We start from the raw sequence: 21,431 nt of genomic DNA, 5'->3' as shown, positions 1-21,431 counted from the left end.
TTTTCTCATGTCATTTGTAGATCGCAAAAATAGCATAATAAATTGGAAAAATATCTACAATGTATGTTTTATTATTAGTGGTCAATCACAGGTTCTTGGCTCATGAATTGGTTTAAACAGTTGGAAGGAAGGAAGGAAGGAAGGAAGGAAGGAAGGAAGGAAGGAAGGAAGATATTTCCATTCTAAGCAATCAAAGGCTTTAAGGATGTGCCATTGGTGCTGCCGGTCCTCAGGAGCTCCATGCGGTTGTGGCGTTTGCCATCTTGCCTTGCCAGAACTCTCCCAAGGTTCCATTTATTAATCTTACTATCCTTATTGTGAAACAGAGAGGAAGTCGGTCTAGCAGGCAGTGACAGAGCATGTCTCCATGCCGCCCTTTGTGTGTGTGTCTGTGCCCTGCACTGGGGTTGGAGTGAGGCGCGGGGGATGAATGGAGCCCACCACACCCACCCAGACCCTGCCACCGCTGGAGTGACACCAGCCCCGAGTGGCATGATTCTGCACCCTTCATGCACTGCCCTCCCCGGATCTGAACCTTGCTTCCTTCAGAGGATATACAACTGACTTCAATATCAAAATCATATTAAGAGTGACTTCAGCATCCTATTTAGAAAGAAAGAACAGGGGCTGTGAGGACCTCATCATATTATCCCCATGTATTACTTTTAATCATTGGTTTCTTAATGCACCCTAACATTTGATTATTAAAAAATGTTTTTTGTTGAACAGGTGCCAGTGGTGGCTGTCATGACAACAGGAGGAGGTGCCAGGGCATTCACAGCTTTACATGGCAACCTGTATGGTCTTCAAAAATTGAATCTTTTAGATTGTATTTCATACATCACTGGATCATCTGGCTCCACATGGTAAGGATGGTGCAATGACAAGTTCCCTTTTGACATTTGTAACTAAACAGTGGTCCATATATAGCTGCCCAGATACTTTTCTGTGAAGGGGAACATGGAGAATAGCCGGTGTGCTGTTAGAAACTTGCCAGGCTTGAAAGTAAGTAAAGTGGTGGTGAAAGCTCACAACACAGGCTTAGCCTATAAATCCTCTATTGGGTCCCCCCTTCTTTTCTGTAGAATAGCTTCTAAGCAGGCATAGGCAAACTCGGCCCTCCCATTGTTTTGGGACTACAACTCCCATCATCCCTGACCACAGGTCCTGTTAGCTAGGGATGATGGGAGTTGTAGTCCCAAAATATCTGGAGGGTTGAGTTTGCCTTTGCCTGCTGTAGAGGGCAGTGCACCATCAAGTGACCAACCAGCTACTGCAGGCAACTGAAATAAAACGTCCATTGCTGTTAAAATGTTTGAAATTTTGCAGACAAATAAATTCATAATTCAGTAGAACTTTTACTGTGATACCGAATAACTAATACTGAAGAAAGGCAGTTTCTTTCTGTGCTCTTAATGCTTGTAGACTGTGCTGCATTTATATCAACATAATACCAAGGAAGGAAATAAGCAACTTAACGTGCTGTAGAGGGAACATCTCAGGCATCCAGAAACTCGGAGAATAAAGTGCTGGATGGGGTAGGGAATGGACTGAGGGAGTGGAGAGGGAAAGCGAGGTAAGTTGATACATTACTAGAGCAGCAAATGAATTATTAGTCATGAAAGGCAATGAAATTATTGATATATATTATCTGTTTCAGGAATGGGGAAACTGTGACCCTTCAGATGCTGTTGGACTCCAACTCCCATCAGCCCCAGGCATTCTGGCCAGCTGTCAGGGTTGGAGTTAGTGTCAGTCTAGCAACATCTCTAGGCCGCTGGTTCCCCACTTCTGATCTATTTGCTTCCTGCACACTCACCCATGATGCTAAAACTCTGATTAAGGAGGAGAAAAAACATGCGCAATGTATTAGATTAGGAAATGAGCCTGTGTAATGGAGTGCCTGGTTTAGATGTGATAAACTGACATGCTGGTTAATATGTGGGAATTTCTTGTTCATCGAGGGAGCTCATTGGTTGTCCTTGGGCATTCTCTTATCTTTTTTGTCATTTATCTTTTCTCCAAACAGGGTGTAGGTGAGGCTAAATCCCTGATCTAGGCTCGTAAGAGAAAGGGTGGGATTCAAATATAAATCATTCAGATATAAATACTGTTGTGGTTTTTGTTTTTGTGAGGGGGCAGGCGGTGGTTAGCTATATGGTGCCTGAATCTCTTATAATTCCTGGATCCAGCAATGGAGAACTCAATTGTTGAATTAGCCAGACAAAGTATTGCCTAAGCATGGTCATTATTCTGACAAAGGAAGTGGCCTTGTGCCAGAGAGCAAATGAGTAGCTTGCCTCTCTCACCTGCTTGGTAGTGAGAAAGACAAAAGCCAGTGTTTGTGAGTGAGCTGATCTTCGAAGCATATATCCTAGATACACCACAGTCTTTGCTGCCCCTCATTCCAAGGAAACTGAACTCTGCGTAAGCGCCTGAAATCCCTGGAATTTTGCACTATTCTGAGACAAGGGTGCCTGTATGATATATGGTTTATTTACATATATATGCAACCTGAGCCTATGATGGAGGGGCTCACAGCATTAACACCTCAGAAGGTATTTTCTTCTCCCATAGTCACAGCATTGGATTCTAGCAGTCTCTCACACACTCTGGCTTCTGCCTGCTTCAAGCTCAGCTTACACGCGCACTTACACTTTTAACCCAGCACCTACACAGGGACAGCTTATTCATTTAAAGCAAGTTTCTAGTCTTCACAATCTCTTCAGGCCTTCCTCTTTCTCCTTGGTGCGCTCTCCCAGTCCCAGTTCCATACCCAGACAGAGTGAATGAATGAAACTTTATTTGCGTCAGCCATCGGCCATAGCAACAAAAGAACATTGCGATGTACACAGAACCAAATAAAAAATTGATTATATAAAACACAGTTTAGGGTCCTGAATCAGCAATCAAATCTATACCCAGACAGCTTACTCAGTCCTACTCAGTCCCTACACTTGGCATGCCTAAGATGATGGGTTTCCGACATGCCCGGGTGCGAGCTTCAGTACCGGAGCTGCCCTGCTCCTTGCGGTATATGCCATCTAATGCTACTGGCTGCATGGCCAACCCGGAAGTCTTTTATTTTCAGTCCCTTATAGTTGCATTTTGTTTATCTTTAGCCTTTATCCAGTTTTGGGAGGGGGGGTTGTAGTTTTTTTGGGATATGTCTTCCTTTTTCCTTTTGCTGACTGCTGAGCTCTTTCCTTAGTCTTTGACGTTATTTGCACTGAAAAAATCCCACGGGCGTATCAAATTCCTTCCAAGCAACAACAACAACCCAGCCAACTTTTGCATTGTTTTTCCGGTTTTTCATAAAGAGAATTGGTTTTTTTGTTTTTTTGTTTTGCTTTACTGATAATATTCAGTATGTCTCATAGTAATTTATTTTACACTCCCATTATTTTACACTTTCGGGAAGTCGTTATCTCTCAGCCTAACCTGCTTCACAAGTTTTTTATGGGAACAAAATGGAGACAGGGAGAGCCATATACGCCACCTTGGCTCTGTGGAGGAAAAGCAGAATATAAATGAAAAAATGAAGAAATAAATAAATAATTCCTCTCCCCTAGGGCCTTATCCAATCTTTATGAACATGCTGACTGGTCACAGCAAGACCTTTCAGGAGCAATTTCAGAGGCTCGCAAGAGTATCACCAGATGCAAGCTGGACTTGCTTTCCCTCCAAAACTTAGAGGAATACAGTGCTGCACTGGAACGTCGGCAAAAGGAAGGCTACAAAACATGTGTCACTGATCTTTGGGGACTTTTCATTGACAAAGCATTGAGCAACGGGGTAATATATATTTCTGTTTTTATTCATTTTCTATTTTCTAAATCTGAGAGATGATGATGATTCACAACATAAAATTTCAAAATGAGAACTCAAAATGCATAATAAAGACAAGAACCAAGAGCAAACACAAACCAATAACCCCATTTAAATGGCCCTGGAATGTTAATCAGTTACTGGCCTGGTTAAAAAGGAATGCTTTTATTTGGCCCCTAAAGATAAATAATGAAGGAGCCAGGCAAGCCTCTCTGGGGAGAGCATTCCACAAAAGGGGAGCTACCACAGAAAATACCTATTCCCTTGTTGCCACCTTCCAGACCTCTCATGGCGGAGGCATATGAAGAAGGGCCTCAGATTATGATTGCAGGGTCCAGGTTGGTTCATATGGGGAGAGGCGGTCCTTGAGATATTGCAGTCCTGAGCTGTTTAAGGCTTTATCGGTCAAAACTGGTACTTGGAATTGAGCCCAGAAACTAAGTGGCAGCCAGTGCAATAATGCCAGGATTGGTGTAATGTGCTCAGACAATTGTCTTGATGAGCAACCGGCCTGCTGAATTCTGCACCAACAGCAGTTTCCAAATTTCCTTCAAAGGCAGCTCCACATACGATGCTTTTTAGCAATCTAATTCAGAGTTTACCAGAGCCTGGCCAACAGAAGTTGCCATTGGGTTGAATCTATAGCTGCTCCTGAAATTCTCCACCAGTCCTACTGGCTGGCAGAAAGCTGTGTGTGTGATTTCACAAAATATTTTTCAGGCAGTGGCTGAAATTCTCTTAATATTTTAAAGGACCCCCCAAAACACATTCTCAGCTAATTCCTTGGAGGAATTTCAACCCATCTTTCACTTCAGATGAGGCCTGTTGGGATGTGAACAGGGCCTGAGAGATGGTGGAGATGAAGCGTTTTTAGATATGCGGATGAAATCAGGGTTAGGGATTAAGCTTGTCTTCTCACCACCCCTTCCTAATATTTGTTACTGCCTATAGGATTGGATTTCCTTGCCGTTTTAATAATTTGTTGTTATTTAAACCATTATTTTTAAAGAGATGCAGCGACACACTCTCAGGGCAGAAGCATGCCCTGACTCACAGTCAAAACCCCCTGCCTATATACATGGTACTCAACACCAAGGACAACAATAGCCTTGCAGAATTTAAAGGTAATGTTATCCATATTGTATTTGATTTGAAACTGAAAAAGCTCCCATCGTGACTTGACTTACTATTGACTTTATGATTAACACTTTTTCATATTTAATGTATTTATTTATATGCCACTAAATGCCACAATAGGCATATTAACGTTTTACAAGTATAAAAACTAGTTACATAAGCAAGCATGAAAATCTGCTCCGAAAGATCCCTCTTGTATTGAGGGATCTGTAGAAACAGCACCCCTTCATAGATTGAAGACCTTTAGAATGCAAAGGGGGACCAGAATATCACTTCTGTGCCTTTATGTCACACCCTGATAGGTCTTGGTCTTGAGAAGAGGTGTTTACCTATCCTTTCAGCTGATCATCCTAAGAAAGAAGGTCTCTCTTCCAGCTAGAGCGAGATAAAACTAGTACCTGCTCACGGGGCATGAGGTGGGAGCCTAGCTGAGCTGTGTGAGATCTATGCTTTGCATGTCACGGCGCCAGTAAGGCCAGGGATCAGGAGGCCAGAAATATCTTCCCCTTCTTACACCAGGAGCCTTCCTTATTTCCAGAGCAGATCATGTGACCATCCAGAAATGTTTGCACTTGCACCCAAAATAGTGATTCTAGCCTTGGAGACCTATGGAAGCAGAAGGCCACCTGATCCCCACTTCGTGGAGGTGAAGTTCAAAAGTTAGCTTAGATAGCAGTTCCAATTTGGTAAGGTCAAATTAGCCAACCCACCATAAGAGAAAGATAGTGGTGACAACTTGGTGACAAGGAACACAGACGGCTGCAGGTAGTGATTGGACAACTGCCCCTTTATTTCCGTGGATTAATATGCTTTGTTTCCCATGCCCTTGGATATCCACAAAGTCTAGGGAGTGTCTTGGATATCCTCACTTTTCTGAACAAGAGGGCTCTTGCTTCTTTTTAATGAAAAGGCTGTTGTGCAACAGATCCTCATTATTGTGGCAGAGAGGAGTTCCGCAAACAAAGGATCCAACCCACTGTTTATGGTAGCTTCCCTACATCTACCGCTTTAAATAATTGTAGCTGAGTTGAATAATTATCTCAGATTATTTGAAGACAATCTTGTAATGCATTTAATTAAGACTTAACCAAACCGGGGTCCTCCAGCTTCACTGCTCTTTCTGAATGCTATAACATTGGGGAAGCATCTTGGCAATTTATGGAGGGCTTGTAAGAGGATCAAGAGTGCAACAAACTTATCACTTGCAGCACTAGTATTCCCAGGAATTCCCAGTATCTGGGGTGCTTTTTTTCTTCTGTTGAACCCCAGAATGTGGGCATGAACCTTTGCCCTAATTCTGATGGAAGATAATGTCACAACATCACATAGCATCATCATGAAGTCAAAGAGAGTCAAGTCAATGCTATCTGACATCACTTTTGAGCTTTCTAGGAAGGTAAAATGGTGCCCACCAGCTGAGAATGGGGACCACAAAACACAACTCTCCTCTCATTGTGAACTGAAAATAATTTTTCCTCAGTTTTTAAAATATTTTTTGTATCTGTTCTAATAAAACATTGTGTATAAGGTTCTGCTTTTCTTTCTCTTTTCTGACATTCAGGTCAGGTCATATATCTGCTATGATAAATAAGTTACTCAAAATGCAACAATCACAAACCCAGATTTCACCAAAGCAAACTTTTAATTTGAACCTATAATTGCTTTTGTCCTGTTATAGAATGGATGGAATTCACTCCTTTTGAGGTTGGAATAATAAAATATGGGGCCTATGTTCATGCTGAGGACTTTGGAAGTAAATTCTTCATGGGACGGCTGATGAGGAAACTTCCAGAATCTGGAATCTGTTTCATGAAAGGTGACTTAAATTCTCTACTTTTACAAACATGAGCTGCAGATACCATTTTCAAGATACTATAATGTTAAAAATCCCTCCAATTCCCATTAGAAGAAAAAAAATCTGACTGTAGCATGAAGGTTTGTTTACTGCCTAAAAATCACAAAGGCTATTCTACTCTACATACTTGCTTAGCAATAAGCTCCACTGACTTTAGGATAGTGTGAAAGAGTTGAGCTTTTACTGAGGCAAATAATTGCCCAGTTCAGCTTATTCACTGAGGAAAATTTACACAATGTGATTTCTACATCCCTTGTTTTCTTCATGTAAGCAACACTTATGTAGTTGCCAATCAGTATGCAAAACAGTACATTCTGGATAAAATCAGAGTGGTGTAGCAAAAACCAGCCTGATTTCACATTAAACTATCCATGCACAGATAAATAATATAAAACAAACAGATGGGCATTAACCCTACATGCATCTTGGAAGTGACATTGCTAGGAGTCTGATCTCATATGCATGCATTTAGTGTATCTCCCTCAATTTACACTTGTTCCTAAAGCCTTTTATTCTGTTTCCATCTGCTGTGTTAAAATATTTTTAAATGTTTAGCCTGTTTACTAAAGCATCTCTTCCAAATTTGGTATCATCTATTAATTTGGCACATTGTCACGGTGTCATCTAAGTAATTAGTGAACTGAAGCCTATATAGCAACTATCCCTCCACAACACTAATTCATTCCTTAAGACAACTCCATTATTGTTTTGCCTCGAATATTCACAGGACTAGTAGAGTCAAAGATTACTCTTTTGCCTCGAATATTCACAGGACTCGTAGAGTCAAAGTTTACTGTTAGTGGCTAGAGGAGAACTAACTTTCCTTCCTGGATTGTATTCGGTAATAGTAATGACAGAGTCAAAGGAAGGTTGCAGGTTGTTGGAAACTCAACTGAAGAATTATCTTCTTTGAGTTAGAGTGCCCAATTCAAACCCTGATAATGTTGTGAAGGACATTGTAAAATGTCATCTTTCTTTGAAACACTTTTAAAACACTGAACCTCAGTTAGTCCTCACACACCTTTCCGAGGGAACCAAGAAAGATGCAAAATGATTTTTTATTTTTTATTGCAAAATGCAAAATGATTTTTTAATTTTATTTATCTGGTGTGAGGGCTTTCAAACATTGTGCTTTAGGTTATTTTCGCTTTGCTTTTAGCTTTCCTGTCATGCCTTGTCCCTCAAAAGGTGTAGCTCACCTGGAGCTTAACATAGGTGTGGCCAATCCCTGGCCGGAAGACCTAATAAGACCAACCCCAAGCAATTTTTGGTGCCCCCCCTGCAAGACCCCATTACTTTTGGTGGTGACAGCGGAGGGGAAAAAGAAAGTAGTCACAACAAACTGGGATGCAGATCGCCCCTTATGATGTTTGCACTTCTTACTTGATCTCTCCCTCCTTTTCTCTAGGTGTGTGGAGTAATGTATTTTCTTATAACCTACTGGATTCCTGGCGTGCACTTGATTCTTCGGAAGAAGGTCTGTGGTACCTGCTTACCAGGGACAAAGTACAAGATATTGGTTAGTCATCCATGTTTCGTTTTACATTTGGTTATAAAATTTAAAATTCTTCTTCATCCTGTCCCTCCCCATAGTATGCTAATTATGTACTTAATATATTTTTAGGCCATCCTCCCTGGTAAGGAATCCCAGGGCTGCACATTTTTAAAGTGCCTGGGTCCCAAATTGTAGAAAGCTGATTTCAACACTAGCAACTTGAGTTGGCACATTATTGTTATTTGATTATTACCTGCCGTTTGCCAGAACATCCTCAGGTGATATAATATGCAGCATAAAAAAATTACAATCACCACCAGAGTGAGTTCTAAAAATATACATATCACCAGTGCTTTTTTCTGGGGGGGGGGGGTGCAGGGATACACATACCCCTAAACATTTTGTGAATCTAATGGGAGAAGAAACTAAAAATTTTAAAAATTTTAGTTTCTTCTCTAGCACGGTGAATCATCAGTTCCGTTGCTACCCCCAGTGGTGGCCTCATTTCCTCTCACGGTGTTTCCTGAGTCTCAGATTGAAGTGAGCATTTAATGTGTGAAGCAGTGTGGAATGTGCATGTGTGGTGTTTTGCTGATGAAAGTTTGGCCTCATTGAAAGTTTGGCAGTATTTCAATATGAGTAGGAAGATGTTAGTGCACACAACATCATGCCATTGTGGAAGTTACTGTGAGCTGTCAGCTGTGTAATATGAGGTAATGCGTGTTCTTTGTACTTTTGTCCATTTACCGTATTTATTTTTCCCATTTTGAACTATTTATTTTTTTTAGAAAAAAAGCACTGCATATCACAAGTGTCAAAGGCCAGAGGTATGTCTTCAACATACAACAAAAGCTGTACAATGAAGGTGCCAGGCACACCTCTATGAGGAAGGAATTCCACAATTTAGGGGCTGCCACAGGGAATGTTCCTTTCCCAGGTCATCTCCCATGAATCTCAGAGGGTGGTGGAACTCCACAGATCTCAGCTTGAGAGGGTCTTTAGGGAAGGTACAGATACTTTGGGTCTAAATTGTTCTGGGTTCTAAACAGTAGTGTAAGCACCTTGAATTGGCCTCAGAAACAAACTGGCAACCAGTGCAGCTGTTTTTAAAGCAGGGGTCATATGAATTCTATATGTGAATTCTAAAGTGAACACCAGCCGATAATCTGGCTGCTGATTATTTTTTTTTAAATACTGTTTTTATTTATTTTCATGGTACAGAAGATAAATTTTGAAAAAACAATTGTGACAACAGTAAACAGGTAACTTGCCCTGATAAAATGACAGACTTTTATCATGCCTTGTGCTAAAGTTTCATTTGTTTACTCTAAGAGATTGTGTCCCCTTTTCCATATTTTGAGCCAGTTGAAGTTTTCCTAGGCATCTTAAATTATTAGAATATATAGAACTTGCCAGCATGACAAATAGATTTAGAAACAAAAGATGACAAGAATTTAAAAGAGGACTGGGGATTATATATAGATTATATGGAAAAATATTGTAACAAAAATACAGTAATGGTAACAGGGGACTTCCGGGTTGGCGCCTCCAGGCAATGGCGGAGTTCCTCCGATCGGGAGGAATTTGCTCCGCGGAAATTAGGGTCTGACCGCCATGGCGAAGGCGGAGACCCACTGAAATCACAGGCGGGAGAAGCCTGTGAACTTGGGATTCGGCTGGCACCCTTTGCACCTCCCCTACTTGCGGGGAAACCCTGATTTGGGGATACGGAGCGAAGTGGGGTGAGTGGCGCGGTGCTTCAAATTGACTGCTTCTTTCACGGAGTGAAGCCGCATCGCTGTTGCCGGAGAGAGCTGACTTTTTCCTGTGGACAATTGGATTTTAAACAACTACCCGTGAGTAGAACGGAAAATTAGATCCTTAAATTCATTAATTTGGCATCGAAACGGGAAGGTTCTAAACAGGAAGTCCGCCTTCCTTTTTTGTAAACAGATTGAAGCAAAGAAGTTGCAAGTTAAAGCCTTGGAAAGTTTATTTTTGTAAAGGATTAAATCTCCATCGGTTAAAACTACTAAACCCCCCTTGGAAGCAGGAGAAGAGGGGGGAAATTTTGGACCTAGTGAGCCTGCAGGAGAGTGAAAAACCAAATTACCACTGCTCCGAACCTGGAAACGGGCTGCCAGAAAGAGTGACTTTTTTGACAGCTAGCAATAAGAGAAATATATTGTCTCCATTGTACTCATCTGCGTTTAAAAAGTAGGAAAAGAAACTATCTTTATAGTTTAAACTGTGTTTGAAAGGATTGATACAAGTGGAGACTGTTTCCCTCTAGAGTGAGCTTTGGAAACAGTTACAAGAGTGGAGTTGGGGTTTTTCCAGTTGCAAGATAAGCACTGTGTGAAATAGAGATCAACCTTGGACTTTAAGAATGTTGACAGAAGGAGCCTTAGTGACTGTATTATGTAAGATAAGCTATTAGTTGGAACAGCTCCACAAGAAGACGGACGCTATGAATACCAAACTTGAGAACCTGGGACAAAAAGTGACTAATTTGGAACAAAAAGTGACCATTAATACAGAAATTGTTCAGGATTTGACACAGGAACCTACTTTGACAGGACAAACTGGGGAGAAGACGAAGGAGAATGTTGGTGTTGTTAAACCTAAAATAATACAAGTGGAAGCCCCAGTTTTACAGAGGCAAACTGAGGACTATAAGTAGAGGCCTTTTATGAATGAATATAGAAAAAGTCAGAATTTGAAGATTGGAGCCCTGTTTGGATTGAAGAAGGAAGGTTGGATAGACTCTTTCATGCAGAGATTTACTGACCTTTGGGTCTTGAATCTGGGTCAGGAGGTGATTGGAGTTGTGGGGGCCTTTGGATCTGGGGGAGCCTTGAAACATGATTTGAGATATTCTATGGACACTGGTTTTAGCTGTGGAGAGTTGGTTGGTCTGTCGAGAGGGAATGGGGGTATGGTTGGGTCGGCCCCCCCCCCCAAGACCTGCGCTTCAGCACCCTCAGCATCAAAGAATATGAAGAAAAACTGCAGAAGGGACTTAGAAAAGATTTAAGAACCTCGGACAGAAGATCTCCAGGTTGATGAACTATATGGAATGGACGGAAATGACTGGCAGAATCCGAGACCAGGGAGAAGAGATGGTGGTAGAAGATTGGGAAACTTTAAAGTTTATATATAGAAATATTGTAAATTTAATGAGTGTTAGAAAATTGTTGGAATGAAATTTTATGGCTTTAGCAGAAATGTTATAAGGAGTTAGGTATAAATAAGTATTTCAGTATTAATGGAAAATAAGGTACAAAATATGTTAAGATATTCATAATGATAAAAATAGAGAAAGATGGAAAGGAATTGCTGAAACAAGTAATAGAAGTCGAATACAAAAAGGGAGGTGAGAGGAGGTTGATGAAATAAGGGAATGAAAGATAGAGTAATGAAATGGTATGATATATGTTTTTAAATTGTTGTTCTTTTGCTTTGTTTAGTGTAGTGTGTTAAGGTTGTGTTTTGTATTGTTTATTGTATTGTATTGTATTGTATTGTTTTTTCTTTTCTTTCTCTTTTTTTCCTTCTCTGCTCTATTTTGTCTTTTTCTTTCGCTTATTTTCTTCTTTCTTCTTTCTTGTAAGTTTTAAAAGCAATAAAGATTATTTAAAAAAAATAATGGTAACAGACTGACAAAAATAACTCAGCAGTAGCGGTTATAACGTGGGATTATATAAGGTAATGAAAATAATTTAGTAGAGTAAGCAAACACAATTGAAAAGGTAGCAGTTAGGAAACCAAGGAAAGAGTGTAAGGGGAATTAAAGATAACATTTACAAGAGCCAAATAAACTGGAGGGATAAGTAATGTTACTACTAATATTCATTTATATATGTCTTATATTTATGTTATTTTTTCCTTCTTATTATCCTGCATATGACTATAACACAGAATGTGTTGATGATATGATGAAACAGAAAAGCTGTGTGTGTGTGTGTATGTATAGTTTCCTAGTCACCTTCAATGGCATTCCCTAGCAAGAAGAAGAAGAAGAGAAGAGTTTGGATTTGATATCCCGCTTTATCACTACCCGAAGGAGTCTCAAAGCGGCTAACATTCTCCTTTCCCTTCCTCCCCCACAACAAACACTCTGTGAGGTGAGTGGGGCTGAGAGACTTCAGAGAAGTGTGACGAGCCCAAGGTCACCCAGCAGCTGCATGTGGAGGAGCAGAGATGCGAACCTGGTTCCCCAGATTGCAAGACTACCACTCTTAACAACTACACCACACTGGCTTTCACATTGCACAGCACATTGCAATAATCCAATCAGTAAATTACTAGTACCATGTCCAAGTCATCTCTGTCCAAAAAGGAGCCATAGTGAGTGAACTACCCAGAACTAGAAAACAATGTATAGTGCATTGGCACCCAGTGCATCTCTTTCGGAATCAGTGTCACATGGTCCCAATAGTTTAAGCCACTAAGCAACCTGGCCACTACAGTCTGCACAACCAGGGTTTCTGGATCATCTTTAAGGACAGCCTCACACACAGCATGTTACAGTAATCCAGCCATTAGATTAATAGCACATTGGCCAGTATGGTGTAGTGGTTAAGAGTGGTAGACTCGTAATCTGGTGAACCGGGTTCGTGTCCCCACTCCTCCACATGCATCTGATGGGTGACCTTGGGCTAGTCACACTTCTCTGAAGTCTCTCAGCCCCACTCACCTCACAGAGTGTTTGTTGTGGGGGAGGAAGGGAAAGGAGAATGTTAGCCACTTTGAGACTCCTTCAGGTAGTGATAAAGCGGGATATCAAATCCAAACTCTTCTTCTTCTTCTTCTTCTTCTTCTTCTTCTTCTTCTTCTTCTTCTTCGCCTGGCTTTATAGGAATGGCTGTAGCTGGTGAACCAGCTGGAACTGGCAAAAGGCTTGATGTGCCACTAAGGTCACTTTGGTCTTCTAGTGACAATGTGGACTCTACCACCTCTGGACCTATGTTCCTTCTTTCAAAGGGAGTACAACCCCATCTAGAACATGCTAACTATCTAGTCCTCAGCTACAAGAACCAACCCAACCCACAGGACTTAACATCTTGTCAGGATTAAGCTTTGGTTTATTGGCCCTCATCTAGCACCAATATATTGACAAAATTCCTGTCTAAGTTAGCAGCAGCAAATATAGCGATAGATTTTGCAACTTCCATTGCTGTATTTTCAAAGGAAGGCAGTGCAGTTTTATGCCCATAACAAATTAACCCTTGGCAGCAGGTGTGTGGTTGCGCACATATTGAACACACGTAAATGGGGATTTGCCTGTAGTGCAGAGCTGATCTCTTCCACTTTTCCCTGAGCTTGAATTTAAATTTATTTGCTGGTCTGGTTGGCTTGGAAGGGTGGCATCATCTTGTTCTTCAGCTCAGGCAGCAAAATATCTTGGGATAGTCCTGATGATAAGGTATGTAAGGAACAGACTGCACCCATCATGAGGAATGAACTCTGCACCTCACCTACCTACTTTTATTAGGGTTTAGCTGAATGTGCAGAGACTACCTCTGTACGCATTCATTTTATATGAACAGATACCTGAATATGGCTTCCTCAATATGGTATATATTTGATAAATATACAGCCGTCACATAATCGGGGGGAAACCCTGATTATTTCACTATACATCAGTTCATATCATTGCATGTGTTCCTTATGACTGCTTCAGTAAATAAAATTTACCATTTATTCTGACTTGCAGAAGAAAGACCACCTCAGCCACCAAAAGCAGATGAATTGAATACTCAGTTGGTTATCCCTGCCAATAAATTCATGAAGACCCTTCGTGAAGTCTTAACACAAAGGATAACAACCTCAAAGTTCTACAATTTCATAAGGGAATTGCAATTAAATGATGGATATATAGATAATAAAAACTTTGCCATATGGAAAGGTACGTGGTCAGGGCTTGACTAACCAAGTTGACTGATCTCCAAGTTTTAAATTTTAACTGGGTTGATGATAATTGAGATGATTTTTAAAAAAAAAAAATATTTATGCTTTTCAGGTTTATACATTTCACTAATTTAACAATCATTTTAACATTTCAAAACTTGACTTCCTTCTCCCTCTTTTTGCGGTTCTTAAATTTATTTTTAATATCGTCTGCATATCCAAATTAACTTAGTTTGCTCATTTATTCATCTACTTTAAATATATACTCTTATCAAACTGCAGGTTATTACAATAATCCTGCCAATGTTCTTATCTGTTTACAATTTATCTGTAAATATTCAACAAACCATTTCCATTCTTTTATAAAAAAAAGTTTGTTATCTTAATTTCTTATTCGTCCGGGAAGTTTCACTATTACTGCATTTTTCATAAGTTTTTGTATCCATTCTTCCTTTGCTGGGACTTCTGCCTCTTTCCATTTTGGGGCAAGTAACATTCTTGCCACTGTATAGCGTACATGAAGAAGTTTCTGTACAGTTTCGGTAGTTCTGTCCCTATAATTCCCAAAAGAAAAGCTTATGGGATTTTTTTACAAACATTATTTTAAACATCCTTTTCAATTCAGTATATATCATTTCCCAGTAAGCTTTAACCTTACTACAAGACCACCACATGTGTTAAAAAGAACCTTCTTTCTCTTTACATTTCCAACACTTATTTGATTTAGATTTATACATTTTTGCCAATTTACTCGGTTTTAGATACCATCAGTATATCATTTTCATATAATTTTCTCTTAGATCATAACATACTGTCAATTTTATATCCATATTCCACAACCCTTCCCATACTTCCATATCTATATGATGACCAATATCTATTGCCCATTGTATCATTGAGGATTTTACTTGCTCATCCTTTGTCTCCCATTCCAATAATATCCCAATATTCCAATAATATTTTATACATTTTAGACAGCACTTTTACATTACATTCCAGCAGGTCTCTTTCCAGTTGTGATATTGTTGGGGAAGGAGTAAAGGATCTTGAGCTTTGGAATGCAAAGCTCTTTTTAGAACTGCAGACAAATACAGAAAACTGTGAAAGTGTATATTAATCAAAGTAGCAGCAGACTATTAATTGTTAACAATGGTATTTGCCTTTCAGATACTGATCTAGACACTCTTCCCAATCAGCTGACAGCTACATCAGAATACCTGTCTATCACAGATACTGCAGCATATATAGATATCAGCTACCCACCACTCCTGAGGCCTGAGAGGAAAGTGGATGTCATTATACATTTAAATTATTCTTCAGGATCACAAACATCTGTGAGACATTTTTAGTTTTTGAATCATTGCTTTCTAGTTTTATATTGATTATGAGCCCTAGAGAAAATGATAAGCATCAGTTGATGTGTTCTTATGTTATAAACACCACTTGGAGGCTGCTTGAAAATAGCTTCTGCTCTGCATGGCAATGACTCCCTGTCACAGTGTAATGTAGCTTTGTCTCACTGGTTGCCCCCATTTTGTGAAGCCGTTTCACACCATTACCAGTAGAAACATGATGAGCTCATACACATACTAAGCTGTTCTATATGGGCTGATCAGAACATGCTGCTGCAGCTGCTACACACAACCTTTACTCAACTGCCTCCAGTTGGAAGCCATAGCTTCTGAAGTCCATAGTTGGTTGGCTTTAAAAAAGAAGCAACTTCAGTTAAGTGAGACCTTATTTTCAAACTCCCCAGTTTCCTTACTCAGCTGTCACTCTAACCATCTCACCCTTGGTCTTCACAATAGTTGGTTTCACTGATAAATTCCCCAAATTGATATTAGGGCAATTGTAAGTATATTTAAAATGACCAAATTTAAATCTGAAGTTGATAAAACAAATAAAAACTTCAGCATTTTGCAGGTCATTTTACTACACGACAACATTTAACTGGCTGCTTGTCAAAGCCAGCCCTGCTGGACCTATAATAGAATCATAGAATTGTAGAGTTGGAAGGGACCCCAAGAGTATTTTAGTCCAATCCCCTACAATGCAGGAATCTCAGCTAAAGCATCTATGGCAGATGGCCACCCAACTTCTCCTTAAAAACCTCCAAGATTCAAGTACCAGTCTGATTGACTAGATGGATTCTCTATCCTTTCTCTCCCTCTCTCTGTAATATCTTATTCTTCATGATAGGCAGCAAAATGAGATAGTCCTTGGAGCAGACTACTCATTAGTTATTAGGATCTACTATTACAGGGGTATGGCCCCTCTGTTTCCTGCTTTTCACCTTGGTCTTTGCTACTTTCCCACTACCATTGAGTCTTTGTCTTAGTCCTGCTTCCCTTCCTACTCCTGGCTTGCTTTTTGTCACTGTGGCCTTCTGAATTGTGGACATAAGTTAAGTTTTTGTGATTTTGCTTTGCTGCCTGGATTTAGACTTTTTCATGATTCTAGGGATTCATTGGACTAGTCAGTCTATGACGATGATCATACAGTGGGACATTAGTGAAACATGTGGGTTGTAACTAGGGTTGGGTTCAGCAGGCTATGAGTTGTTTTTTTGTGGGTTGAGAATTCAGTTCTAGATTCAGATCCCACCCCAAGGAAAATCTGGGAGTCAAATTTGGATATCTGAGAAAATGTCCTCCCCTTGTCCCTGGACACTCACACCTGATATATGACCAGATAATTCTATTCACATTAACAAAAGGCACCAGCAAGAAGAATATAGCAACAGACAAATCCACAAGTATGCCCCCAGGTTCAAAACTTCCCACTTCTGACTGAGGTCAAATGTGTCCCTGAAAGTCTATGTCTATTGACCTCACTTACAGTTATACCAGTGATGCAGTCAGTGAACTGGAGTCTCTATCTCACACTGCCAAGACACTGAGAACATTGCAATATACAGTGATCCAGCAGGTGGCTCAAGCAGTTGTAGTGTTGTGGATTTCAGATCTTGTAGTTTCCAATGGAGTCCAGACACTGGGACAATGCTCTGGAATTTTATTGAAAATTCAAACCTGGGAAAGCTGGCCTCTGTAATAAGACAGCATATAGTTTGAACCACCTTTGATGTAAATGTTCCAGGTGGCCAATCAGAAACTGCTTACCAAATTGTTCCATCTTCATAATGCTTTTGGAATTTCCATTACATGAGGACTACCCAGTTCAGACCAGTTGGCATACTGTAAGAAAGAACTGAAGTGGGAAATGTGATTCGAGATAAAGCCAAATAGTTATTGCCCAGCAGGGTTCCAGAATCCCAGACACTCTAGATCCGGAGTGGGGAACCTGTGCTCCTCCAGATGTTGCTGAATTACAGATGTTGCTCCCATTACCCTGACCATTAGTCATTCTGGCTGCAGCTGATGGGAGTTGTAGTTCAGCAACATCTGGAGGGCCACAGTGCCTTCCCCTCTGCTGTAGTTGATGACACAGGTTTATATTAGAATGGAGGATTTCTCTGCTGTTCTGTTTTAACTTCCAGTGCTAGTTCTTCTTGCCTCCATCCTACTTCTCATCAAAAGTTAATCATGCTCTTCTCTCACTTGTCAACCAGAGGAGAATTACCCAGGCATCTTAATGATTATCTGTATTTTTATTGTTTAAATGGTGTTTTATGTTTGAACAGAGTACTCTTCCTAATATGGTGCCATCAAAATACTTTGATATACAGTGGTACCTCAGGTTACATATGCTTCAGGTTACATATGCTTCAGGTTACAGACTCTGCTAACCCAGAAATAGTACCTCGGGTTAAGAACTTTGCTTCAGGATGAGAACAGAAATCGTGCTCCGGCAGCAGCGGGAGGCCCCATTAGCTAAAGTGGTGCTTCAGATTAAGAACAGTTTCAGGTTAAGAACAGATCTCCAGAACGAATTAAGTACTTAACTCGAGGTACCACTGTACAAGTTAATGCTAAGATAGTGAGTTGTGAACGGGTAAATAAGTCCATAATTCAAGTTTGATCTTTCACTGTGGACTCGCTTAGACAACCATTAAAAAGCAGGAATCTCTCATCTCCAGATCCTCATTTGCTTACTCTTGAAAGATTTATTTATGTAATGTGTGTAAAGCAGTTTGATCACTCTAAGAAGATCAAAATGAATCCAAAGGACACACTCTGCTCCGCTAGAGGAGCAACACCCATTCATGGATTCCCATAGGCTCAGTAGAGTCAGGTTTGTTTCCACCTGCCAACACACACAGGGGCACATGAAGTCTGCACATCATGGCAGGAAGTGAGGTGTATGGGAAGGTCTCAAACCTAAGCATCTTTGTATCTAAAAAAACAAACTAGATTATTTTAGTAAGGGTGAAGTCTCATTTCACTTTTTGTCTTACGACAATCCAGCCTTTACATGAAGCCTCCAGATACTTTGCAAAGCAAGGAATTCCTTTCCCCAAAATAGATCTGAGTCATATTAAGGATAAGAATCTGAAGGAGTGCTATGTCTTTGAAGATCTCGAGAATTCGAAAGCACCCATTGTGGTTTTCTTTCCTCTGATAAATGACACATTCAGAAAATATAAAGCACCAGGTAAGTTTGTTTGTTTGTTTACTAGCAGGGAGTGCCCAGAGCTGCCTGGGAATTTTTAGAAGAAAAAATATATTGTGGGGATTTTTTTAATGGATAGTGTAATGTCTGAGTTTTGACACATCACATCAAAAATCGGGTGAAGTCATACCAAAGTCATCGCCTTCACCTTGGGAACCTTTGTACTGGGTTTAGCAGTGATATCTTGGAAGGCATCCATTTCTCATTTACACCACCTTTTCACCCAAACAAGGACCCCAGCCACCAATATGCCACCATATTAACATTGGGGTACCTGTTCATGCAAATACCTTCCCATTTTGGATGGGTACTTTTCCTGTGATTCACACACTGCAGAGATAGCATATTCATTGGATCTCATTTCAAAAGTGCCACTGATCAGCTTTTGCAAAGAAGAAGACAGCACATGCAGAGAGTAGTGTCAGTCATGTGATAATGACCTTTGTTTTGCAGGTGTGGAACGCAGCCCCTCTGAACTGAAGCAGGGTGACGTTAATGTGACTGGTCCTTGTTCTCCATATGGACTCCAAAGCTTTACATATACAGAGGAGGATTTTGATAAACTGGTGGGATTGACCAGCTACAATATTCAGAATAATGAAGATTCGATCCTCCACGCTTTGCGAAGAGCAGTAGAGAGAAAAGGACACCAAACAAAATAGGCATTATGGGGAAACCTATCCAGAAATGATAGATGCATAGCTTTTGCATTAAGTTAATCATATATACATATATATATATAAATGAGATAATGTGCTATGTTTTGCACAAATTAGTTTATCTTCACTGGCTACCTCAGCTTAAAATAATATAGTCTTACTGCACTTTGAAAATGTATGTAGCCCAGTAGTTTGCAAACCATTTGCTCTGGAAACCTAAAAGAATTTGACTTAACTGTTACTCAGGACTTCCCTGTGCCTCCTGTTATGTACAGTGGTACCTCGGGTTACAAACGCTTTGGGTTACAAACACTTTGGGTTACAAACTCTGCTAACCCATAAGTAGTACCTTGGGTTGAGAACTTTACCTCAGGATGAGAACAGAAATCGCGTGCTAGCAGTGCGGCAGCAGTGGGAGGCCCCATTAGCGAAAGCACGCCTCAGGTTAAGAACGGTTTTGGGTTAAGAACGGACCTCCGGAATGAATTAAGTTTTTACCTGAGGTACCACTGTAATTGTACTATATAATCTTAAGCACTGGTTTAAAATGTATGTATTTATTTAGAAGTAGTTATAGCCTGCTGAATATTTTTAAACGGTAGGAGTCACCTAAAGCATCCCTGTCAGTGGAAGCCCAGCACAAGGACTTTCGCTTGCAGAAATGGGCTCCCCCACTCCTTCCTGTGCCCGTAACCCTCACAAATTGATTTTGGAGAAGATGGCAGGAGAACATCCAGAACAGTGCATCTGGGGGGAGAGGAGAGGTGAGGGTATCATTCTGTCTAGAGAGGTGAAATACTTGTGCAGACAGAATGACTGGAAGAGCATGGCATTGAATTCCATCCAAACTCTCTCAGCAGTGCATTCCTCACCCCTCCCCATCCCATTTTTTCTTTCAAACCCAATATCATTAAGAAAAATGCAGCCTAAAACTAATATAACAGCAATATAAAAGCAAATTGAAGAGGACTTAGGGGATTTAAACACATAAAGCAGGGTGCGATCTTATAGGCCAGGGAAAGCAAATAATGAATTTGAAATCAAATGTGAATTTCTCAAATGCTAACTTTAGCAGTTAGAAGTTAAAAATAATGCTTTGCTGAAATAATAGTTTTTAATTGCATCTTAGTAATTTATGTGTCATAACTATAGATCTATGAGCATACAATTCATTTGGCTAAAGTTTTAAATTCTGAATAATCATTGGCTAAATACTTGTGTGCCTCTTTTGAAGCAAGTACACTTTTGTCTTTATGAAACAAACTGTAAATTATCAATATAAGGCAACAATTTATGTTTACTCTTTTTCCTCCAGTAGTTTTACATATGGAGGGATTCTTCAGGGAACTGGTAGCATATTATTTATTAACAATTAAACTTGCAGGCTGCTACTCAGCCGTACGACCTCAAAACAGTGTGTGAGTTTTTCTTTTTCTTTTACGCAAGGCTTCCATGATAAAAATTCAGTTCAGCCATAATCTAGAAACTCTGAAGGGGTAAACAGGAAGAGTATGGTGCCAAAAGATTATGAGATAGAACTGTTCTTAACCTCAGATTTCAAGAGAGCAAGGCCTGCTGGATTTCCCTAGGGAAAGAATGTCATAATACGGCTTCAATTCCAAATGCAATTTACTAACTAGATATGCCCAACTGAAAACAGTGCAAGATGTTTCTGAGCAAACGTGCTAATACATTCCCCACAGCCTGTTTCTGGGCAGTACTGAGCCAATACCTCAGCTACGGAGGGGAAACAAGATGGCGACGGAGATAGCAGCATAGTCAGGTTCCCCTGCCTTCAATTAAGATTTTAAGTAGTTTTTTTAAGCCTTCCTGGACTCTAATTTTACAGTTTTAATGATTTATTGGCTGCCTTATCACCTCACCACTGCCCCTGTTTTTCTTAGCTAATGTTTTATTGTTTTACTGGCGACGTTGATAAACTGCTGGTTCTCTAAATGCCTCGCTGAAGAGAGGG

General features: G+C 40.2%; 1 protein-coding gene across 5 annotated transcripts in view; it reads left to right on the top strand.

Moving 5' to 3' along the window:
- The window catches only part of LOC308472145 (cytosolic phospholipase A2 epsilon-like), a 59,690-nt gene extending 38,822 nt beyond the window's left edge, over positions 1-20,868 (top strand). For all 5 annotated transcript variants that reach the window (XM_080996713.1, XM_080996712.1, XM_080996714.1 and 2 more), the window contains 9 exons: positions 730-866; positions 3,573-3,795; positions 4,838-4,952; positions 6,644-6,781; positions 8,229-8,339; positions 14,035-14,226; positions 15,396-15,562; positions 18,593-18,779; positions 19,251-20,868. In XM_080996713.1, the coding sequence (XP_080852839.1) occupies positions 730-866; positions 3,573-3,795; positions 4,838-4,952; positions 6,644-6,781; positions 8,229-8,339; positions 14,035-14,226; positions 15,396-15,562; positions 18,593-18,779; positions 19,251-19,459 (1,479 nt within the window). In that variant the 3' untranslated portion in view covers positions 19,460-20,868. The remainder of the gene's footprint in view (positions 1-729; positions 867-3,572; positions 3,796-4,837; positions 4,953-6,643; positions 6,782-8,228; positions 8,340-14,034; positions 14,227-15,395; positions 15,563-18,592; positions 18,780-19,250) is intronic.
- Positions 20,869-21,431: the final 563 nt, after the last annotated feature.

The sequence above is a fragment of the Podarcis pityusensis genome, assembly GCF_964106645.2.
Source record: "Podarcis pityusensis genome assembly, chromosome: 1".
NCBI classification, from domain to species: Eukaryota; Metazoa; Chordata; class Lepidosauria; order Squamata; family Lacertidae; genus Podarcis; species Podarcis pityusensis.
Note: the sequence above shows the minus strand (reverse complement) of the source record. Positions and strands in the feature narration are given on the sequence as shown.